The sequence below is a fragment of the Natrix helvetica genome, assembly GCF_964273705.1.
Source record: "Natrix helvetica genome assembly, chromosome: 4".
Lineage (NCBI taxonomy): Eukaryota > Metazoa > Chordata > Lepidosauria > Squamata > Natricidae > Natrix > Natrix helvetica.
This window is the reverse complement of record NC_138550.1, coordinates 23,722,748-23,744,435: the sequence shown is the minus strand read 5'-3', so window position 1 is coordinate 23,744,435 and position 21,688 is coordinate 23,722,748. Positions and strand designations below refer to the sequence as shown.

The window sequence follows — 21,688 nt, the reverse complement described above, 5'->3', positions numbered from 1 at the left end:
TTCTGATCCAAGAAGCTTTTCAGCCCTGACTGGATGGTGGGGAATGGAAAGATCCAGTCAGAGTTCTAAAAGCTTATTGGGTGAGAAGTGAAACGTATTCAAAGAAAAATAACAAAGTCCAGTTGCCTCTTGGGAAAAAAAAAACACCTTTGGGACCGCCATGACCTGGATGACTGAAAATCTCCATATTCATCCACCACTAACATATCCCCCAATGTGAAACTTTGCATAGGTCCACCCTGAATAAAAGCTATTAGCTCTTACATTCTAATCTTTATTTAAACATTTAGAATATGATACTAGAAGGAAGATTGCTATTGAGTTCATCTTGGGTTAAGACTCTGTATACATTTATGTCATACGTGGAACAACATAATGATGGTAATTATACTTGTTCTTCTGAAGAAATTGCTGCCAAGAAAACTGCTATAGTTAGAATTTTAGGTAAGACATATTTACTTACGTTGATATATGTGGTAGAGGTAATTGATAGGATAAAATATATGTTTTTTTCTATAGAATGTTGACAATGAAGATAAACACATGTTGTCATTTCCCTCCCCCCCCCAAAAAAATACTGTATCACATGCCGGTGGATTGTGGCCAATTTTTCTCTTGATTATTGGATGGAGGGTTATTGGCCAGTTAAGGTCCTCTGAGTCTGTGCAAAGGTATAAGAATCTAATTTCCTTGTTTTTCCATTAGAAATTGGCAACTGAAACATTGATTCTATGATTACTTGTGGCTCATGGCTTACCTCTCAAACTTTCTAATTAAAATGTAAGAGACTTAGAACATTCCACTTTAGACAGTCTCTCCGTTCTTTTCAATCATGATTGATTTAACTATGGTTAATTTCAATTGTAATAGGGGTTTGAACTAATAATTGTCCTTATTCTTGATGCAAATGAATATTTGGTTTTGCTAAAAGGGGAGGAAAAATAAGCAATCAAATGTGCTGGATAGTTCCAGTATCATCCCTCTCTGGCCCGCATGATATCAATCCGAAATTAGAAATCAAATGTAAATAAGTGTATATCATGGATGCAATACAATTGCATTGCTTTTATTTTGAATGTTTTTTTTATTTACATAGGTCAGCCCATGGGTGCCTATATGCCTTCACAACCCCAGTTTTTCACATGGCCCCTTAGGAAAATTAATTGTCCACCCATGGTATAGGAGAATAGAAATGTTACTATGCTTGAATCATTTGACTTAAATTACACTTCAGATCTTCGGAATCCTATTCAAACATGCGTATAATTGTCCAGTAATTTTTAAATCTATTTTCTTCTGTAAAGAAAGAAAATACTTTTTGCAAAAGATAATTTTTGATAGATTAAAAGGAGCTACTGATGAAAAGTCAAAATAATGTGAACATGTTGTGCTCTGATTGCAAGTCTTACTAACTCTGTTAGTTTCAAAATTTTGTATTCAAAAGTTATTATGTTTAGAGATAGGCCTTCCAATAAAGGTAGCAATGACCATGTTTATTGGATGATTATGAAAACTATAATTTCACATCATCTTTATTGGAGAAAGAAATGGCAACCAATGTCTATTAATTGAGAGTGAAATACAACTTCTATCCTCTGGGATATACAGCATTTCCAAGGCATATACAGTATAACAAGGGAATGTTATCACATTAAAGATCAGCCTCTAGTCTTCCTAAGCAAATTTAGCTGCCGTTACTACTTGTAAACATATAGGTGAACTATTTAAAAAAATCATGATCTGGGAAGGATCCTACAATGTATTCTCATATTTGTGCCCCTGTCAGAATGAAAGTGCCATCCATCCATTCAATAGTCATTTAATTGCTGTAGACCAAGGAATACCAAAGGTGCTTATGTTCAAATCCTTCAAATAAATACTGAATTCTGCCACATAATGTTGATCTATTATTTAACAGATAAAGGGTTTATCAATATAACCAATGCAAAGAAAGATTTTGAAATTGGCATAGAAGAAGATACCTGCCTTGAAGTTAAACTTAAAGCCTATCCACCCATCAGATGCATTTGGATATTTTCCCAGATGTCATTTCCATGTCAGCAAACTTACACAGACACTTACAGGTAATTAACTTTCTTTGATTACTTTGCTGCTATGCGTTTCGGCGCATTTTCTCCACTTCTAAGATGCTTAAAACCATGCTATTTATTTGTTGCATATGTTTTTATTTTTTGTAAGCCGCAATCTATTGTTTCTCCAATTAAACTAAAAAGTTCAGTGATAGAGAACTTTAATGTGGCGCATCCTACCAGTGCCTTGTCAAATCGGGGGCTGTGTAACATTTTCCCCCATAATACAACAGAACGATTTGAATGCATCCCGCTGTAATTCAGCATGTTGAAGTTGCAGAGATTTTTATGTAAAAATGTAAGCATCGATCTGACTTGAAGGTGCTTCAGTTTGGTTGAGTTCAGTCTTCTCCCTTGGGATATGAACTTAAGACTTATAAATAAATAGATAAATAGCAAACAAACAAACCAAATGAATTAATTCCCGAGGAACATATTGATGAATTTCCCAGTATGCTCTTAACACCATTCCAGGTCAAAGTGGGAAAAATTTATAATAGTGGCTGCCAGAACCAGGGTATTTTTAAAACTGAAGTATAGAACAGGTGATACTGAGGGATACCAGGGCAGAGAAAGCTGCAGCAAAGGTTATTTGTGTGTCTTGAAGTTATTTTCATTTTCATTTCTTTCTTCTCCATGTTCCCTCTTCTCTTCCAGCATTAGTTAATTCATTATCTGTCCCTCCTTCTATCAGACAGTAAGGAGGTCCAGCAAGGCAATATTTTTGGTGAAGTTTTTAAAGCCCGTGGCTCTGAATCAGGAGGTTCCTGAATGATTCAGGATCCAGAGTTTGTTCTGATAGTACAGTAGTAGCAGCACTATTGATGATAGGTCCCACTTGTTCTGACCTAGTCTTACCAAGAGAATGAAGCAAACTCCTTGTCCCGACAAAACCCCCTTTTATTAATTTACTGTGAATTCTTCTCATTCACATCCAACAAAGTCTTGGTCTTTACAGTCTTTACAGTCATAGTTCTTATCTAGCTTGGAGAGCTGCCTAGCCAATATCTGCAAAACTTGGCAAGGAGTCTCAGAGAGTCATGAACCGATTAAGCAAACTAATAGTCTCCTGCAAACTCCACTCCCCTTTCGCTCCTCTTTTATTTCCTCTTGGAGGGGCCATTCATCATCCACCTATGGCCTTGCTCTCAATTCAACCCCTATTCTTTAGCTGTTCCCTTCGTCTGGCAACTCTGCGTATACACACACTGGGAACAGGCTCCAGCTGTTCATCTGCCTCACTGATGTCTGACTCTGAAGGCAGCTGACAACTGGCTCATGGCTCTGGCCCCCTCTCTGCCTCTGACACAGAGCCCTTATCAGAGCCTTCCCCAGACTCCTCACTGTCCAAATCTGTTGCCACAACACTTCTATGGAATTGTTTGGTCGTGTCGTGTGCCGATGTACTTAAGACTGGTTTGTGGGGGGAGGGGGGGTTGTTACTGTACTTTTAACTTCTAGACCAGTGATGGCAAACCTTTTGTGGCTCGCGTGCAAAAAGCGGGGGGAGCGCAGGGGGGTCGTGCATGGGCGTGTCACACCCATAATGTATGCGCACAACCCCAGCACACAGGAGCACATGACCAGAGCTCTCCCCCCATTTTTGGTGTGCTTTTTTCACCCTCCCCAGCTCCAGAGACTTTGTAGGACCCTTCGGAGGCTTCAAGAGCTTCCCAGAAGCCTCAGGACTGTGAAAAACTGGCCCTATGGGCAAACTGGAAGTTTGGAAACAGACTTCTAGTTTGCTCATAGAGCCGGTTTTAGCCATCCGGAGCTTTCAGGGGCTTTCAGGAGGATTCCCTGAAGGCTTCGGAGGGCAAAAAATGACCCTATGAGCAAACCGGAAGTTTGTCCGTAGGGCCATTTTTCATCCACCAGAGCCTTCAGGGGCCTTCCAGAGGCTTCCCTGAAGCTCCTGAGGGCAAAAAACCGACTCTATGAGCAACCTGGAAGTACGCCCTGAACTTCCGGTTTGCCCGTAGCGCCAGTTTTTTGCGCTCCAGAGGCTTCAGGGAAGCTCCTGAAACTTCCGGAGGGTGAAAAATGGCCTCAAAAGAAGGCCGAAGTTAGCTGGCCAGCACGCGCATGCACGCTGGCCAGCTGACAAGGCAACACCTCGCATGCCTGGACAAATGGCTCCGCTTGCCACCTGTGGCAAGCGTGCCATAGGTTCGCCATCACGGTTCTAGACAATGGATGTTATGGGTGATTTTGGAACATCCAATTATTTTTTGATTAAGATAGCAAGTTGGATATTTAAAAGGTCCTAGTTTAGTGAGATGTGTCTTGGCTTCTATGACTCGGCAAACATTAAGGTCGAAAAATAAATGTTTGCCTCCCCCCTTCAGTTTTTTTAAACACAAGGAGGAAGCTGGCAGGTCTGTGTGCAACAGACCTTGAAAGTACATGGTGCCCCTATGCAGCTTTGTGGGTTCCTCTACTCTGAAAGCATTTTATTTAAAGAACTGTTTCAGAGCACTTTTTATTTAAGCCTGACTAAGGAACCTAAATTTCTCATCTGCTCAGCCTTCTTTTTTAATTTGGTTACCATGTACAGTACATTTTTCTGATGTGACTATTCTTACACTTAGTTTGATCCATACTATAGATGCCTATCCCAGAGCCTGTAATTTATTCCAAAAAAGATTCTCCTAAATCAGAGCTGATATTTAATTCCCTGCAGTTTCTACATTTGTTTCAATCCTGTCCTCTAAAGCAAAAGCGATTAAGTCACATCCCTAGCACAGCATTGGATGGAACTATGCCTTATTTTATTTGAGACATGGTGGCTCAGTGACTAAGATGCTGAGCTTGTCGATCAGAACGGTCAGCAGTTTGGCAGTTCAAATTCCTAGCACCACATAACAGAGTGAGCTCCCGTTACTTGTCCCAGCTTCTGGCAACCTAGCAGTTCGAAAGCACATAAAAATGCAAGTATAAAAATAGAAACCACCTTTGGTGGGAAGGTAACAGCGTTCCGTGCGCCTTCGGCATTTAGTCATGCTGGCCACATGACCATGGAGAATTCTTTGGATAGCGCTGGCTCTTTGACTTTGAAATGGAGATGGGCACCACCCCCTAGAGTCAGGAACAACTAGCATATATGTGTGAGGGGAACCTTTATCTTTATCTTATGCCTTATTTTATGAACGCAGCCTTAAGTTGTTATAGTTGCTTTGTGGCATTGCTGGCTCATTAGTATGATTACTAATAATAATCTCTTTTTTGTCCCTCTCAAATTCTTTTTGCGTCTGTCTCTGTTGTTGTTGTTTTGTCTTATTTTTTTAGGATAGGTGTTACATATATATATTATTCTTTGACTCTTTTCCTGCAGAACAGAGGAGACACAACAAAGCAAGGATCAGACCTGCTATTTCTCTGTTCAAAATTAGCAGCAATCTCCAGGGGATGAAAGAGAGCAATGATTTCTATCAGGGGGAAAAAGAAACAAGGAGTTGGAGAGTAGAAGTGACTTTAGCAAATTTATAGTAAAAAAGCAAAAAGCTGAAGAGCCTATCCCATTCTTTGCTCAGATCAAAAGAGGAGCAAATAATGCATAATACAGTGAGAAGAATTTCTATATTTGAAAATAAATAAATAAATTCCTCGCGTTTTTTTTCTTTTTTAGTATTTTGATTCCACTCCACCTACTACTTCCTCTAAGATTTTCCACAAAGCGGTCTTGATACCTTTTAGTTTTCTGTTCCTTCTTTATTTGCTTTCACTTCTTCAATCAAGCATAAAGCAAAACTTATTAAGGTTTATACAACAACTCTTCCTTTATTTTTCAGCAGAAGTTGGTTTAATTTTCCAGACTGAATCAATCTTATGAAACAAATCTACGTATAACCATTTTTGTTTTTGTTTTCCACTTACACACATGGATGGGTGGATGGAGGAGGGAGGGAGGGAGAGAGAGAGAGAGAGAGAGAGAGAGAGAGATAGCGCTATTCTGCTGGACGCTAGGAGAAGATGGATAAACACATTTCTATGACCATCATGGAGCAGTTCACCTGTATCTTTGTATTAAAGAAGAATGAAGAATTGTGGCCCTTACTCACCTACAAGCATTTCTGGGGTTTTTTGGCTACCAAACATGCAGCAATAGAAAGCCAATTAATGCTTGCGATTTTGCCTTCAGAGATGGGGCTTGTAAAAAAAGGTTCTGGTCCTTTTTTTAAAAAAAAGTGATCTTATATATCCCATATCACACATAATATGCCTTGATTCTCAAGAAAAATGCCATTAAGGAAGAAAACACATTTGGTGGAAACATAGTTATTTGTGATTTGCTCATTTCCTCTTATAATTCTCAGAAAAGCTACTGGTCCCATAGATTTAGCCCTCTGCTTAAATATAGGTAGATTTCAAGAATATCCTCCTGTGGATTTCTATTCAGTAAAAATCCCACCAACATGAATTTTGATGAAACTGCAGCTAAACTGTTGTTCCAATACATCTACATTTCATCTACATTTCATCTACATTTTAGGTAAATCTTACACCTGAAATTCTCAGGATTAAAACAAACAAACAAAAATTATATGATAAGATTCCATCAAATGTGTGTGGCTTTTTAAAATTATTTCCCTGAAATCGGTCATGATCAGAGGTTCTTTAAAAGGGAAAGACCCTACAGATATCCCCTTTCTTTCAAAACTGCTAATCTACAAGTAGCCATTCCCTGCTGAGAATCCCATTGCATTTGGGCTTTTTCTTTCCCCCCCTCAAGGAACATGTTAAAAACCATCAAGACTCTTTTCTAGCTACAGTGGGAACCAGCCCTTGCTGTGGGAACTGAAAGAGCTGCCACTGTGCTAGCATAATAACATCTTGTTCTGATTCTCCTGTTTGTTTTATGGCTGCTGGGTGTTTTCTAATATGGACAACAGCAGGATAAGGCTGTGTAAATCATCTTTTGCAGGAAGACTTGATGGCAAGATGTAATATTGTGGTTCTAAAGCTGTTCCAGTGATGCTGTAAATAACTAGTAAAGACTCCTGGACCAGTGATTGTTTGGTGTGTATACCAGTGGTGAAATTCAAATATTTTTACTACTGGTTCTGCGGGCATGGTTTGGTTGGGTGTGGCAGGGGAAGGATACTTCAAATCTCCATTCCCACCCCACTCCAGTGGAAGGATACTGCAAAATCCCCATTACCATGCCACTCCAGTGGAAGGATACTGCAAAATCTCCATTCCCACCCCACTCCAGTGGAAGGATACTGCAAAATCTCCCTTCCCACCCCACTCCAGGGGAAGGATACTGCAAAATCCCCATTCCCACCCCACTCCAGTGGAAGGATACTGTAAAATCCCCATTCCCATGCCACTCCAGTGGAAGGATACTGCAAAATCCCCATTCCCATCCCACTCCAGTGGAAGGATACTGCAAAATCTCCCTTCCCACCCCACTCCAGGGGAAGGATACTGCAAAATCCCCATTCCCATCCCACTCCAGTGGAAGGATACTGTAAAATCTCCCTTCCCACCCCACTCCAGGGGAAGGATACTGCAAAATCCCCATTCCCATCCCACTCCAGGGGAAGGATACTGCAAAATCTCCATTCCCACCCCACTCCAGGGGAAGGATACTGCAAAATCCCCATTCCCACCTCACTCCAGGGGAAGGATACTGCAAAATCCCCATTCCCACCCCATTCTGGAGCCAACAGAGGTGGTATTTTCCTGTTCTCCAAACTACTCAACATTTCTGCTACCAGTTCTCCAGAACCCGTCAGAACCTACTGAATTTCACCCCTGGTGTATACCTTAGCTTGTGTGACTATTTTGATGCCTGACGGGGAAAGTGAAGGAAGAAGTCCTACTCATATATTTGCAGCTGTCAATAAATTGACCCTGAGTCTTCTGCCTGCCCCATCTTTCTTTCCTTTGAACTACTTGTCATGCTTTGCTCTTTCTTGCTCTTTCTTGCGCTATGCCAGGCCAGCATCATTTGCTTCTGCTGTTCTTGAGTTCATCACAGTGCAGGGAAAATAATTAAAGTGCAATCTGCATTTTTGAGATGAAGTTAACATGTAGAGGTAGGAATTTTCTGTTTGAGCAATATGTATTTTTATCTGAGATTTCCTAAGGAGTAGTAAATTTGAGGCCAGGTAAAAGAGAAATGCAAGCTCTTTCACTCTTTTCATTTACCTGTATTATGCAGGGCTAGATGGCTGGTGCAGGATTCAAACCTCTTTTTGTAATCTTGTTTTTGCAAAATAGGAGGTGTGCTTCCCCCCCCCCCCCCTGTTAAGGAAGTTTCATTACTTCCCTTGAAATCTTTGGGTTGCTACATGTCACAACAGGATGGTCAAAGTCAAATATAGGTAGAAATGCGGTTGTATCTTTATTTAGGATACCAAGTGAGTGACCACAAAAGTGGCAAAAATGCATCCAGGCGTTTTCTGTTCTTTTCAATTTGTACAAGTTTTGTAGTTCATGGAGTAACTATAGAGAAGGATAAATGAAGAAAAAAAAAGTTGGAAGATTCAGACTGTAACACCTGGAAGACTTCATTTGATCTAAGACGTCTTGAGAGTTCTTGACCTCTACTATGCTAAAACTCAGTTTATTCTCATAGTGGGGCTATAGATTCTCAACTATCCCCCTCCCACCAGATCAAAGCTGGACATGAAAGCTGACCTTGATGGATATAAACTTAACTCTTTGTGTTAGTACAGTTTTTTAAAGATTAGAAATAAGGTTATTATATCATCTATCTATCTGTCTATCTACCTATCTCTCTACATACCTATCTAATTACCTATCCATCCTGTTCCTAGTTTATATAAATGACTGGACTATTGATCGGAAATTTGGAGAGCCAGTGTGGTAGAGTAGTTAAGCAGATGAAATAGGAATAGAGAATCTCAGGTCCTAGTCTTAGCTAGAAAAGTTGACCTGGTAGGCTTGGGCCAGTCATCCCCTTAAGCCCCAAACCAGAAAGTTTAAAAAACAACTACCTACCAATCAGCACTTCAACAATAGGCTACATTATATGGTCCAATGAATAGAGTTTCATCCTGAAGAAATAGAGGAAGAGCGTTTTTAATTGCAAAAGTTTTTTTCTGGCCTCATAACAGGAGGGAATATTAATACTCTTCAAATTTACAAAACCCATCTGTGTCCTGCTTCAGATCAAATCAGCAGAACTGAGGGAGGTTTCTGTAGAGAAAAAAAATTGCTTTTTTTGTATTATGTGGCATTGGAGGAAAGGTCAAATACATGACCAGATGCAAATGCAATATTGTATCTGTGGTTGATTTCCTAAAAGTCTGTCTGGTTGGCCCCTTTGTAGAGTTTAGGAAGCTTCCTTTCCTTATTGCAATATAAAGGAAAAGAAAATGTTTCCCCCATGAGTTAGTTCCGTAGTTTCAGATGCCACAGCGAAGATTCTGCTTCTGAAACCTTCATGGGAGAACAACATTACTTGGTTGCAATGTTATTTGGTGGTTTTTATTCTTTGAGAGTAACCTGGGTAACTTAAGAACTCACCATAGAGCCTTTCAATAAATACTACACCTGAATGTACACTTGAATGATGCTTCCTTCCTTCCTTCCTTTATGAAACAGCATCTCTGCAAGCTTCTGTGATCATAAACGCCAACCGGGAGAATATTTATTCTATGCAGAAAATAGTGATGTGTTTTTAAAGAGGACGTTAAGGCTCTATGTGAAGAGTGAGTATGTTTTAAGAAACAAGATCGATCAATATTCAGTACCATGCTGCACTTATTAACAGGTTTAATTTTAATTACCCATCTTTTCCATTGAATCATGTATAATAGTCTTCTCCAACTTGTCTCCCTTAAAAATGTGTTGAGACTAAGTAGGAAATGAACGAAGTGCAGTTCATAATGAAAACAATGTTAAAAATAATTCAAGTACCACATCAGTTAAATTGATCGAAACAGTAAGTTAAAACCGGGTACAGTGGACTCACATTAGTGCTTAAATTAACAAAAAAAAAATCTCTTTCTGCCAGCCAAAGTTATATAGGCAAATCAGTCTACTTGACCTCACTTATTCCTATGCATTTCTTTCAGTTCTGTCTTATCTGTGTGTGACAGTCCACTTTACCGAATAAAGCCATTATTTCAAGTTAGTTTTGTACTTGAGATAGTTTAGCCATATCTGAATGATCTCTTTAATTAACTGAACATCTATACAGGGATGTAAATGTAGCATTCAAAGGACAGGGAAATTTCAGAGCCCTTCTTCTGGCAGGGAAGAGTCATGGTTTGATGGTTAAACAGCCTGCTGCTAGGCTAGGCAGGGATATGCAAGATTGAAAGCATTTCCAAACTGGATGGGAGAAATCTTAAATCTGAAACCCTAGAGAGGCAGGCTAGACAAAACAATGGCATGTTTATGTATTTGTGATTTATAACTTTAAATTCACCACTTCTGACCTCCGCTCCTTCCGGCAAAAATTGAAGACTCACCTGTTCCGATTAGCAGGCCTGGCATAATTACAACTGTCCCTCCTGGCAAATGTATTATTATCTGGTTATCTTAGGGTTTTTTTAATTTGTTGTGTCTGTTTTAGGGATTTAAAACTTATATTTATATTAGCTTTGTACAGTTCTTTTAATTGCATTTTAACCTCCTCCAAACTGTACATATTTAATTTTTTATTGTATTTTGTGATATTCTCTATGGACTGTACACCACCCCGAGTCCCTTCTGGGAGAGGGGGCGGTCTAGAAGCACCAAATATAAATAAATAAATAAATAAATGCACTGATGCCGTGTAGTCTTTCTGTACTTCAGGAGTGGGGATTGGTGTGGGGGTTGATAGCTAGCTAGTTAGCTATCTGGCTAGCTAGGCTGGCTGGCTGGCTTGCTGACTGGCTGGCCGGCTGGCTGGCTGGCTGGCTGGCTGGCTGACTGACTGCAATAATGGGAATGAAAGATATAAAGCTACTTTTTTTGTATAAAGTATAAACATAACAGGAGAGTATCATGCATCTTCAGTGAAGGACTCTCATGAAGTTATGCTGCAAGACAAATGCCTGGAAGTTTGAAAGGACAGACTAGCCTTTGCTAATGTAATGTTCTCAAGGCAAACTTTAACTTTAACTTTAACTTTTATTTAATTTATAAACCGCACCCTCTCCCAGAAGGGACTCGGGGCGGTGTACAGTCATATTAAAAACACAATAAATATACATAAATATAAATATAAATATAGATATAGATATAGATGTAGTTGTAAATGGAGGAGGTAACATCTAAACTGTACAATAGTAGTTAAAGTTCAAATTTAAAAATGCATTAAAAACCATCCCTAAAAAACTATCCCAGAGTAAAATGTTTGCCAGGAGGTATAAAATGGGACTATAAGTGGGCCAGGCCAGCTAATTGGAACAGGTGGGTCTTGAGTTTCTGTCGGAAGGAGCGGAGGTCGGTAGTGGTTCTGATATCCGGGGGGAGGTCATTCCAGAGGGTTGGGCCCATCACAGAGAAGGCTCTACTCCTGGGCGCCGCCTGTTGGCATTGCTTAGTGGACGGCACCCGGAGGAGTCCCTCCCTGTGGGAGCGAATTGGTCGCAGGGATGTATGAGGTAGGATGCGATCCCGCAGGTAACTAGGTAAACTCTGTAACTCTCAGTCATCAAGTCACTTGTTCAAAATGGCTGAATGTAAGGAGCTATTGGACCACCACATCTGAGGGAAATCAAGTTGGAAAAAGCTGGGAAAGATAACAAAGAGGGATAAAATCTAGTTCAATTGGTAGATTGACTAGCTTATTACTGATTTGATTATTGATGCTATCAATTTATGACCCTGACGTTTTGCTCTGTACCTGCCGTTATCCAGTTTCACCTGACTAATGCAGCCCAAATCCAGTATCGGGTTTAGTGAGTTGAACACAGCAACAGACAGCTGATAAGGGAAGACCAAGAAAGACAACACAAGGTTAAAAACAGAAAAGTCTGGGTCAAAGATAAAAATTAGTATTGCTGTGTAATATCTTTTATTCTGTGCTATGTTTGGCTTTAAATATGCTTGACTTGGAGTCAATTATCTTGTGATTCTTATAAAGATCCATCCATTTAGACAAATGGGTTTGTAATCAGAACTACCATATTTTTCGGACTATAAGACGCACCAGTGTATAAGACACACCAACATTTTGAAGAGGTAAGTAAGAAAAAAGGTTTTTGTCCTCCCTGGCCCCCAGGAGCACTCTGCAGGCTTCAGCAGAGCTGGGGGAAGGCAAAAAACAGGTGGAAAATGACACAAAAATGGCATGCAGGGTAGGGCTTCGGGAGGCCAAAAATGGCTGTATTTGGTGTATAAGATGCACCAATATTTCCACACTCTTTTAAGGGGAAAAAGGAGCATCTTATACTTCAAAAATATGGTAGTTAAAACAGAAAAGGCGTAAGTTGTAGGAAAGTTGTACCGGCAATGTGTGCAAAATTGCATTACTGAACTATATCATCTTTGCTGCTTTCTTTGCAGGCGTGCCTAAAGTAAATATGAGCTCAACATTTAATCAATTAACTTGCATTGCTGAAAGCAGTCCTGCTTCATTGTGGATCTGGAAGGAATGTTACAGAAAACAAATCAAGTAAATAAAAAATTACTTTGAATTGTTCCATTGGTGTGAGTGGTTGCTCTCCATTGATTAACTATGATATAATGCATCTTATAGTACTGACATAATTGTTTTTTTTTTTTAAGTAAATAAGATGCCACAGGAATAAAAGCTTCGATTAACCTCACTGGCTCAGACAAATGGATTCTCAATTCCATGACAGGTCTCTTCCTAGAGCACCTGTCAAAGTTCAAAATATTTATCTTAATAAATTATACAGAAAACTTTCCATCTCGTCCTAAGCCTTGAACTGAGAACTTCAAAGGAAGTGAACACATACAGATGTTCTTGCTTACAGAAGTCCCAGCTTATCATTATCCAGAATGCTGCTCATTTTATTCTTCCTGCTGCAAATAGGGTTGCATTATGTCAATTCCATTCCTACAATCTTCTCACGCCAGACCATCTCATCAATTGCAATTCTGGTAGTTATAGTTCTAGAAACTGTCAAATAGAAATAGCACTTAAAGTTATACAATACAATAGCCGAGTTGGAAGGGACCTTGGAGATCTTCTAGTCCAACCCCCTGCCTAGGCAGGAAACCCTATACCCGTGATGGCGAACCTATGGCACGCGTGCCACAAGTGGCACGCGGAGCCATTTGTCAGGGCACGCGAGGCGCTGCCCTGTCAGCTGGCCAGCGCGCATGCGTGCACTGGCCAGCTGAGTTCACCATTTTTAAAAGCTATTTTTCGCCTTCCCCAGGCTCCAGAGGCTTTATAGGAGCCTGGGGAGGGCAAAAAGAGCCTCCCCTGCCCCCCCGTAGGCTTCAGGGACCGTCCCTGAAGCCTTCGGAATGCTTAAAATCACCCTCCGAGCAAACCGGAAGTCACTTTCGGGTTGCTCGGAGGGTCGTTTTAAGCGTTCCGAAGGCTTCAGGGACCGTCCGAGGCTTCCCTGACGCCTTCGGAGCGCTTAAAACCACCCTCCGAGCAAACTGGAAGTCACTTCCGGTTTCCTCGGAGGGTGGTTTTAAGCGCTCAGAAGGCTTCAGGGAAGCCTCCGGACAGTCCCTGAAGCCTCCGGAGGGCCTCCAGGGGGTCGGGGGAGGCTCTTTTCGCCCTCCCCAGGCTCCTATAAAGCCCCTGGAGGCTGGGGAGGGAAAAAAAACATGTAAAAATGGGGGGGTCACGCGTTGTGCGCGCATGCGCACTGGGGGGGTCACGCGTTGCATTATGGGTGCGGCACGCCTGCACTCGACCCCCCTGCGCTCCCCCCACTTATGGCATGGGAGCAAAAAAGGTTCGCCATCACTGACCTATACAGTTTCAGACAAATGGCTATCCAACATCTTAAAGACTTCCAGTGTTGGGGTATTCACAACTTCTGGAGGCAAGCTGTTCCACTGATTAATTGTTCTAAATGTCAGGAGATTTCTCCTCAGTTCTAAGTTGCTTCTCTCCTTGATTAGTTTCCACCCATTGCTTCTTGGAAACTAATTATAGTTATAGTGCTTCACAGCCCACTCTAAGCAGTTTACAGAGTCAGCATATTTCCCCCAGCAATCTGGGTTCTCATTTTACTGACCATGGAAGGATGGAAGGCTGAGTCAACCTTGAGCTGGTCAGGATCGAACTCCCAGTTGTGGGCAGAATTTGCCTGCAATGCTGCATTCTAACTACTGTGTCACCACAGATAAGATAAGATAAGATAAGATAAGATAAGATAAGATAAGATAAGATAAGATAAGATAAGATAAGATAAGATAAGGCTGTGCTAACTGATTCCTTTCTTAGTTTTATTCTTCCAAATAATGGCTTGTAAGGTTGGTTTCTTTTAAAGCAGAGGTGTCAAACTGGCAGCCCGAGGGCTGGAAGCATTACATGCAGGCCACACCTACCAGTTCCATGAATGGGGAAAATGTCCTGAAACGTCACCGGCAACATTATATAGCAAATTTGACACCCATGTTTTAAAGCATGTAAGCAATGTCAAAAATGTTTCTTAGGGTATGGACAATCAACAGTGGACTGCAGAAATTAAGTTGGCCTTCTCATTGTCTTCCCTCAGATAAATGGGATACCCCAGCAAAAATCTATAAAGACAACATTAGTGAGGGTCAAAATATGCCCTAAGTTTGGTTAATATATTACATCACTTCTAGCGTAATCAGTGGTGGGTAATCAGATGGAACCTGGGAATTCCCGTTCTGTGAGTCAATATTCTAGCATGCATTCTACATGGTAGATCTACCCAATATAAAGAACCTGTAACAGGTATGAAATCCTTTTATTTTTGCTACCGGTTTGGAACCGGGAGAGGGTGCATGCGCTAGCTCGCTACGCTTGCTTGTGGTGCTTCTGTCTGTGATGACATCTGGTTGGGTGGGCGGAGCCTCCCACTGCCACCACCACCAGTTCGTCCAAACCGAGGCAGAATACCATCTCTGACCTGCAAATAAAAAAAAGATGGCAGCTTACATCATTCCTTCATATCTAATGCTAAAGTATATGATTATATGAAGGTCTTACAGGGGAAGGGAATCTGAATGCCAAAAACATCAAGATGCCAGCCATAATCCAGTGGTATATGGAAAAGGGGCAGGGCTTTACCACAGTTGCCATCTTGATTTTTTCCAATTCCTTTTGCTGAAGCCCCAAAAGTTCTGTCTTATTTTTTTATTTGTAATGTTGCATTTTCAATACTTTGCATGAGCATTAGAAAATGTGAATATTTTTTTCTTCCTTTCAGTTGCACTGAAATCACAGATGGAATTTCAAATGGAAGGCGCCAAGGAACAATATTTGGATCCTGGATCTCAAGCAGCACTTTAGATACAAAGAACATACAAGCTGGGCGTTTCGTTGAATGCTGTGCAAACAATTCAGTTGGCAATTCTTGTGAATTTTATTTTGTTGAACCAAAAGGTAGTGTATAATTGCACAGTTTAGACTACTGAGGATATGGTGAAATACTATGGCAGTAATTGGATTTTAGAATTTAAAAGTAGCATGTTGAGCAATTTTGGCCAAATCTTAAAAGATTAAATTTAAGAAATTAAACCCATCTGATTTTTTTGTTTTGCTTCTAAACCTGTACTGTAGAAACACCATACACCGAGGGTTGGGTTTTGATTTTTGATTTTTTCACTGTAGTCATTTTGTAGTCTGCATTTGCAGTTAGTAAAACAGAACACAGTTTCTATTTTACCAATGGGGATCTGAGACTGGGGAAAAGGCTTGGTCTATAAAGTTTAATGTACTGTATATGTTATATATATTTGCAAGTCTAATGCAAAGCACCTCAAAGGTTTGCAAATTCTATCCTGGGAAGCTTTAGTACTTAGTCTACAGTCAGTTTTGTCAGAAAGCATTCATTCATTCATTCAAGGAGAGTAAATATTTACTTCCCTCTTTCACTGTGTTTCAAATTGCGTGAATTTTTGCATTTGCTTTCCAGGTAATCTTTTGCTATATGCAACATTTGGAGTCTGTTTTGCAATTATCTCTGGGTTGTGCCTATTAACTTACCGAAGCTATAAAAAGGTAACAGCAAAATGGACAGTCTTTATTCATTTCTGTCTCCCTTTGTGTGTTGTTTATACCATTCACAATGTCCCATTCCCTCTAGCAATTTAGATATGAAAGACAACTGCATATGATACAAATGGTTGGTTCTTCCAACAATGAATACATCTACATTAATTTCAGTGAGTTGGAGTATGATGTCCAGTGGGAGTTTCCCAGAGAAAATCTGAAATTTGGTGAGCTGTCCATGGTACTCTTCCTGAAGGCTAATCAAGAAACAAACATGCACAAATTGTAAAATAAGGAGAATGCTTTCTTTTTTATAGGGCAAGTACTGGGCTCTGGTGCCTTTGGAAAAGTCATGAATGCTACTGCATGTGGAATTAGAGAAGCTGGAGCCTCCATCCAAGTTGCCGTCAAAATGCTTAAAGGTAGCTAAAAATTTAAGGAGAATTTGGTCTCTTTGCACCAACCCAATTTTCTCCCATCACTAAAGTAGTAAGCTTGGACTCTATACAGAGGTGGGGCTGCACTTACGTTCACAAGCGATTTTCTCGTTGTGAGTATACGCATGAGTGCATGCGTGAGTACATGCTAGCTTTGCTTGCATGCGCCCCTTTGGGAGTGAAACGGAGCATCAAAGAAGCAGGTAATCAACTCAGGCAGCTCCAGTGAGTAAAACAGGGGTGGCGTGAAACTCAGCTGGGCAGCGAGGGTGGAGGGAATGAGCCAGAAAGTTAGTTATAAATGGACAACTTAGCACAAGGGTGGATGGGTGGGCCCAGTCAGCGATCAAAGCTAAGGGTTGACCGAACCCTCACAACCACACAGCAGACCCCCACTGATTCTATACACTTGTGTGTCTGGTTGCTTGGGCTTGACAGATACCTTTCTAAACAGTTATTATTGGTGGTCCTCAGACACAACTAAAGAAGACCAACAGCTCTCTTCTGACAAGGTATCATGCCATCTACCTCTTGAGTGTGGTTTTTGGAGGCAATAGAGTCTTCTGACCTGGGATCCATGCTGTAGCATTTACTGTACATCCTAGTTGATTAGCTTTCTGATGTTTGTGTGTTATAAATTCTTTCTAAGACTTGAAAGCAATAAGGAACAGATTAGTGTAGTTATCTCTGTGCCGCAGATTGAACTGCAATCTAGCCAACGACATTTTATTCCATTGCCAACAGATACAGGCAAACTATAATTCAATGTGTCATGTGAACTAACTAAAATGTGGTTTGGTTATTGAATAAATGTGATGCACGCATACAGCCAATATGAAGTTTATGTTGAAGTAGATAACTTCTAACTCACCAGACTTATTGATTACATGCCATAAAGTCAGTGCTGACTTTTAGCAACTATATAGATTTTCTTCATGATAGTCACTTAAGTAATGTGAATCAATATATTTCTGGTCCATGTCGGTAGCCAGATATGTTGACCTAATATTCTATAATTGTTTTTACTCTGTGACTTTGCTGTGTGCTCTTCAGTATTCTGTTATTAGATGATTTTTTTAAAAAAAGTATCCATCTCAGCGAACATTGTCTTTTTACATCATTTTTCTAAAAGTCCTTTTTCCTTAAAAAGCTAGTTTTAATATCATTAAAATTATATTAAAGGAATTAAAATGTTATAAGAATTCTAATTATAGAGTTCTTCTTAATTTAAACAATTTCATATAAATATATTCTTTTGATGGCCTTTGCAAATGGATACCTTTCTAGGTGCAATATTTGAAAAAAGAGCAAAGGGAAAGATCCACTAAAGAGAATGATGCCAACTGGTTCCATGCCATAAAGATGCACCTGAAGTAATATATGTGATGGGAGAACTGGACTATTTAACATAGAAATAAATTTGTATTACATTTATCATACATCCTGGTGTTCTGCTAGAAACTTGTTGTCATCAACTCCTAGTGCCATGAACTTATACAAGAGTTGTCAACAACTGACTTGAACTGTTGGGTTCACGAGGGACTAGAAACATCCCTTTTCACGTCTGTAGCATGCTTTATCTTTTAAAATAATAATGTTCTACCTTTACTGTCTTTTTAAGTGAATCCTAATGAAAGAGTTTCTATTCTACTAAATACGTTTAAGAGACAGACAGAGAAAGACACATACACAGAGAGGGAGGGGAGTGGGCAGGGGTGGGATTCAGCTGGTTCAGACCTGCTCGGGTGACTCGGATGCTAATTTTACATCTGGTTCGCCGAAGCAGTAGTTGCAAAGACTGGCTGGCCCTGCCCACTCTGCCCCTCCCCTCCCAGGAGTCTCCACACAGCCAGGTTTTGGATGCCAGGTAAGAGCAGGGCCCGCATGGAGGCTCTGGGAGGGCAAAAAAACAGGCCTCCTGGAAGTTCTGGAAGGCCAGAAACAGGCCTGTTTTTGGCCTCCAGGGGGCCGCTGGAGCCTGGGGGAAAATGTTTTGGCCCTCCTGGAGGCTCGAGGAAAACCTCCAGAGTCTGGGGAGGGTGATGCAGGAAGCCAGGTATGCCATGCCCACCATGACCACGCCCACCCAGCAACCAAGCAGAGAAACAGTTGCTAAAATTTTTGAATCCCACCCCTGGGAGTGGGGAGTGGTAGAGAGAGAGAGACAGAGAGAGAGAAATAAAAATAAAAATAAAGAATGCTTGACTTCACTACACTCTTTCCAGATCATTTTTCCCATTTTATTTTAGGATGAGTTTCATTTTTCTTCTTTCCTTAAAAGGTATTTCCTAATCCCTGCAGGTTTGGGTAGGCATCTAACACAGTCTTCCTTATTCTTCTTTATGTTTCCTTTACTTTTAAGTAGTAATGGACTATCCCATGATATCACCGAACCGGGAAATAAGGCACTGCTCTAAGAGCGATAGCCATCTTTTACTTGTTCATTCTCATTGCCTGCTTCAAGAGAAATATTTGACCAAATTAGTCACTCTGTTAATAAAATTATTTCTAATGTGTTTCAATCTCTATATGTTTTATTGTAAAAATTCTGTATAGTTACTATCTGCCATGTTACCTTTACAGAAAAATATGACTCTTTGGAAAAGGATGCTCTAATGTCTGAACTCAAAATGATGATTCATATTGGAAGTCATGAAAACATAGTGAATCTGCTAGGAGCATGCACCAAGTCAGGTGAGCCACGAATTTCTGAAATGTACTAACAACTAGAGCCATGATGGCAGACCTATGGCACGCATGCCACATGTGGCATGTGGAGCCATTTCTGAGGACACATAAGGCATTGCCCTGTCAGCTCCAGTGTGCATGCATGCACTGGCCAGCTGACTTCAGCGTTCATTGTTGGCCATTTTTCGCCCTCCGGAGCTTCCCTGAAGCCTCCGGAGGGCGAAAAACAACCCAACGCGCAAACTGGAAGTTTGGGAACAGACTTTTGGTTTCCACGTTGGGCTGTTCTTCACTCTCCAGAGGCTTAAGGGAAGCCTCCTGAAGTCTCCGGAGGGAGAAAAACAGCCCAATGGGCAACCTGGAAGTCCATTCCCAAACTTCCAGTTTGCGTGTTGGGCCATTTTTTGCCCTCCCCAGGCTTCAGGGAAGCCTCCAAGAGGGAGAAAAATGGCTCCTGGGGTTGTGCGCACATGCGCAGAGGGGAGGGCATTGTATTATGGGTGTGGGCACACGCACGCATGACACACACACACACACACATTTTGTCCACTTTTGGCACATCTCAACAAAAAGATTATCCATCACTGAACTAGAGTATTAAGAGGTACATTTGAGGTCCTTGCATGACACTGGTGGGCATCTGTGCGTTCATAGCCACCTAATGTAGCATACGTTTATTTCCAAGAATGGTGTTAGATATCACAAACCCCACAGACATATTGAGGAAATAAAATGGCCAACACATTGCCTAACTGACCAGGAAAATAAAGGATAAATGTAAACGAAAATAGTAAAAAATATATTGTTGTGGTGACCCCCAACCATAAAATTGTTTTACGTTTTCTGTATTTTTTTGAAAACATGTGTTTTCCTATGATCTCAGGCGACCCCTGTGAAAGGGTTGTTTGACCCCCGAAGAGGTCCAGACCCACAGGTTGAGAACCACTGATTTAAAGGATACCCATCATCTTGAAAAGTTTTGAGACCCCTGCCACAATCCAGTGATGTACTGCATACTTTTAAGCGATTTGATACCTCCAGATAGTGTATTAAATGACAGATTAATACATAACATCTCTGAAATATCCTGTAGAGCTGTGTCTTCAGGATTTAGATGTTTTTAGGAATAACAGTCTCGGGGAAGATCCCTTACCTTTATGTGAAATAAGTTGGACTTAGAAACAGAGAATTTTCTTAAGCTGAATAAGAACTTCTCAAGTATTACTACAAAGTGAAAAGAGTTACCACAAGTACCCTGCTTCCCCCAAAATAAGACTTCCCCGGATAATAAATCCAATCAGGCTTTTGAGCACATGCACTAAAATAAACCCTCCCCTGAAAATAAGCCCTCCCCAAAAATATTACAACACAGCGGCAGCTATGAGGTGATTGTCACTACATTAATTTGTTTGTCTAACTCGAGTCTCTGTTCTGAGCTATACTGTAGAAGTTTTTCTTATCTGACAATGATTTACTGCGCATGCCTCCTAAAACGTTTCATAATACGTCACACATTCTTGTACTTTCCTTCTGATCTTCGTTTGCCTGCTGGAGGAGGTGGGCAGCAATTGCTCTTGCCAAAATGTAAAGTTTAGATAGATTTATTTTTATTTTCATATTAAAGTTGTTTTCATTAGAACATGTTTTCGGGTTTCATTTATTGCTCATTAAGAGATATGCTTCTCAGAAGGGCTGCGATCCGCACCTCGATAAATGAAGGTGGGAGGGAAACTTCCCATTCCTTCACAGTGATCCCACTCGCCGCCTCCTGCACCTCAAAAATAATAAGACCTCCCCGAAAATAAAGTCAAGCACTTATTTTGTGGGTAAAAAGAAAATAAGACCCTGTCTTATTTCTTATTTCCCCTGAAAAATAAGACCCTGTCTTATTTTCAGAGGAACACAGTAAGAATCCTGCAACTTTCTTCAATCTGGTGTCGAATAGATGTTTTGCTACAGTTCCTAGAATTCCTAGCTAGCATTACAATGAGAATTCAAAGACTTGTAGTCCATGGAATAAGTATAAGATATGGGGATTTCATTTTCATATAGTTGAAGTGAAAATGTCTAACAACATTCAATTCCTTTTTCCTACATCCTAGAAATGTCTAATTTTTTTTCAATATGATGCATGCTAAGTATATATTAAGTAAAAGATTTTCTTATATTTTAAACATGTATTTTTTTTTAGGACCAGTTTACTTAATTTTTGAATATTGTTGCTATGGAGACCTCCTGAACTACTTACGAAGCAAAAGAGACACCTTCCACAAAACATGGAGTGAAGTCTTCAGTCAGCACAATTTTAGTTTTTATCACAATTTTCGAGGACAAATCAATTCAAGGTAAAGATCAATCATGGTTTAATTGTGGCTAGCAATAAA

The 21,688-nt window shown here is 40.4% G+C and overlaps 1 protein-coding gene across 2 annotated transcripts in view; it reads left to right on the top strand.

Moving 5' to 3' along the window:
• Positions 1-21,688, top strand: part of FLT3 (fms related receptor tyrosine kinase 3) — a 61,500-nt gene that overhangs the window by 26,676 nt on the left and 13,136 nt on the right. For both annotated transcript variants that reach the window (XM_081949886.1, XM_081949885.1), the window contains exons 8-17: positions 291-444; positions 1,919-2,084; positions 9,669-9,775; positions 12,567-12,675; positions 15,395-15,570; positions 16,103-16,188; positions 16,274-16,406; positions 16,497-16,601; positions 19,200-19,310; positions 21,496-21,649. In XM_081949886.1, the coding sequence (XP_081806012.1) occupies positions 291-444; positions 1,919-2,084; positions 9,669-9,775; positions 12,567-12,675; positions 15,395-15,570; positions 16,103-16,188; positions 16,274-16,406; positions 16,497-16,601; positions 19,200-19,310; positions 21,496-21,649 (1,301 nt within the window). The remainder of the gene's footprint in view (positions 1-290; positions 445-1,918; positions 2,085-9,668; positions 9,776-12,566; positions 12,676-15,394; positions 15,571-16,102; positions 16,189-16,273; positions 16,407-16,496; positions 16,602-19,199; positions 19,311-21,495; positions 21,650-21,688) is intronic.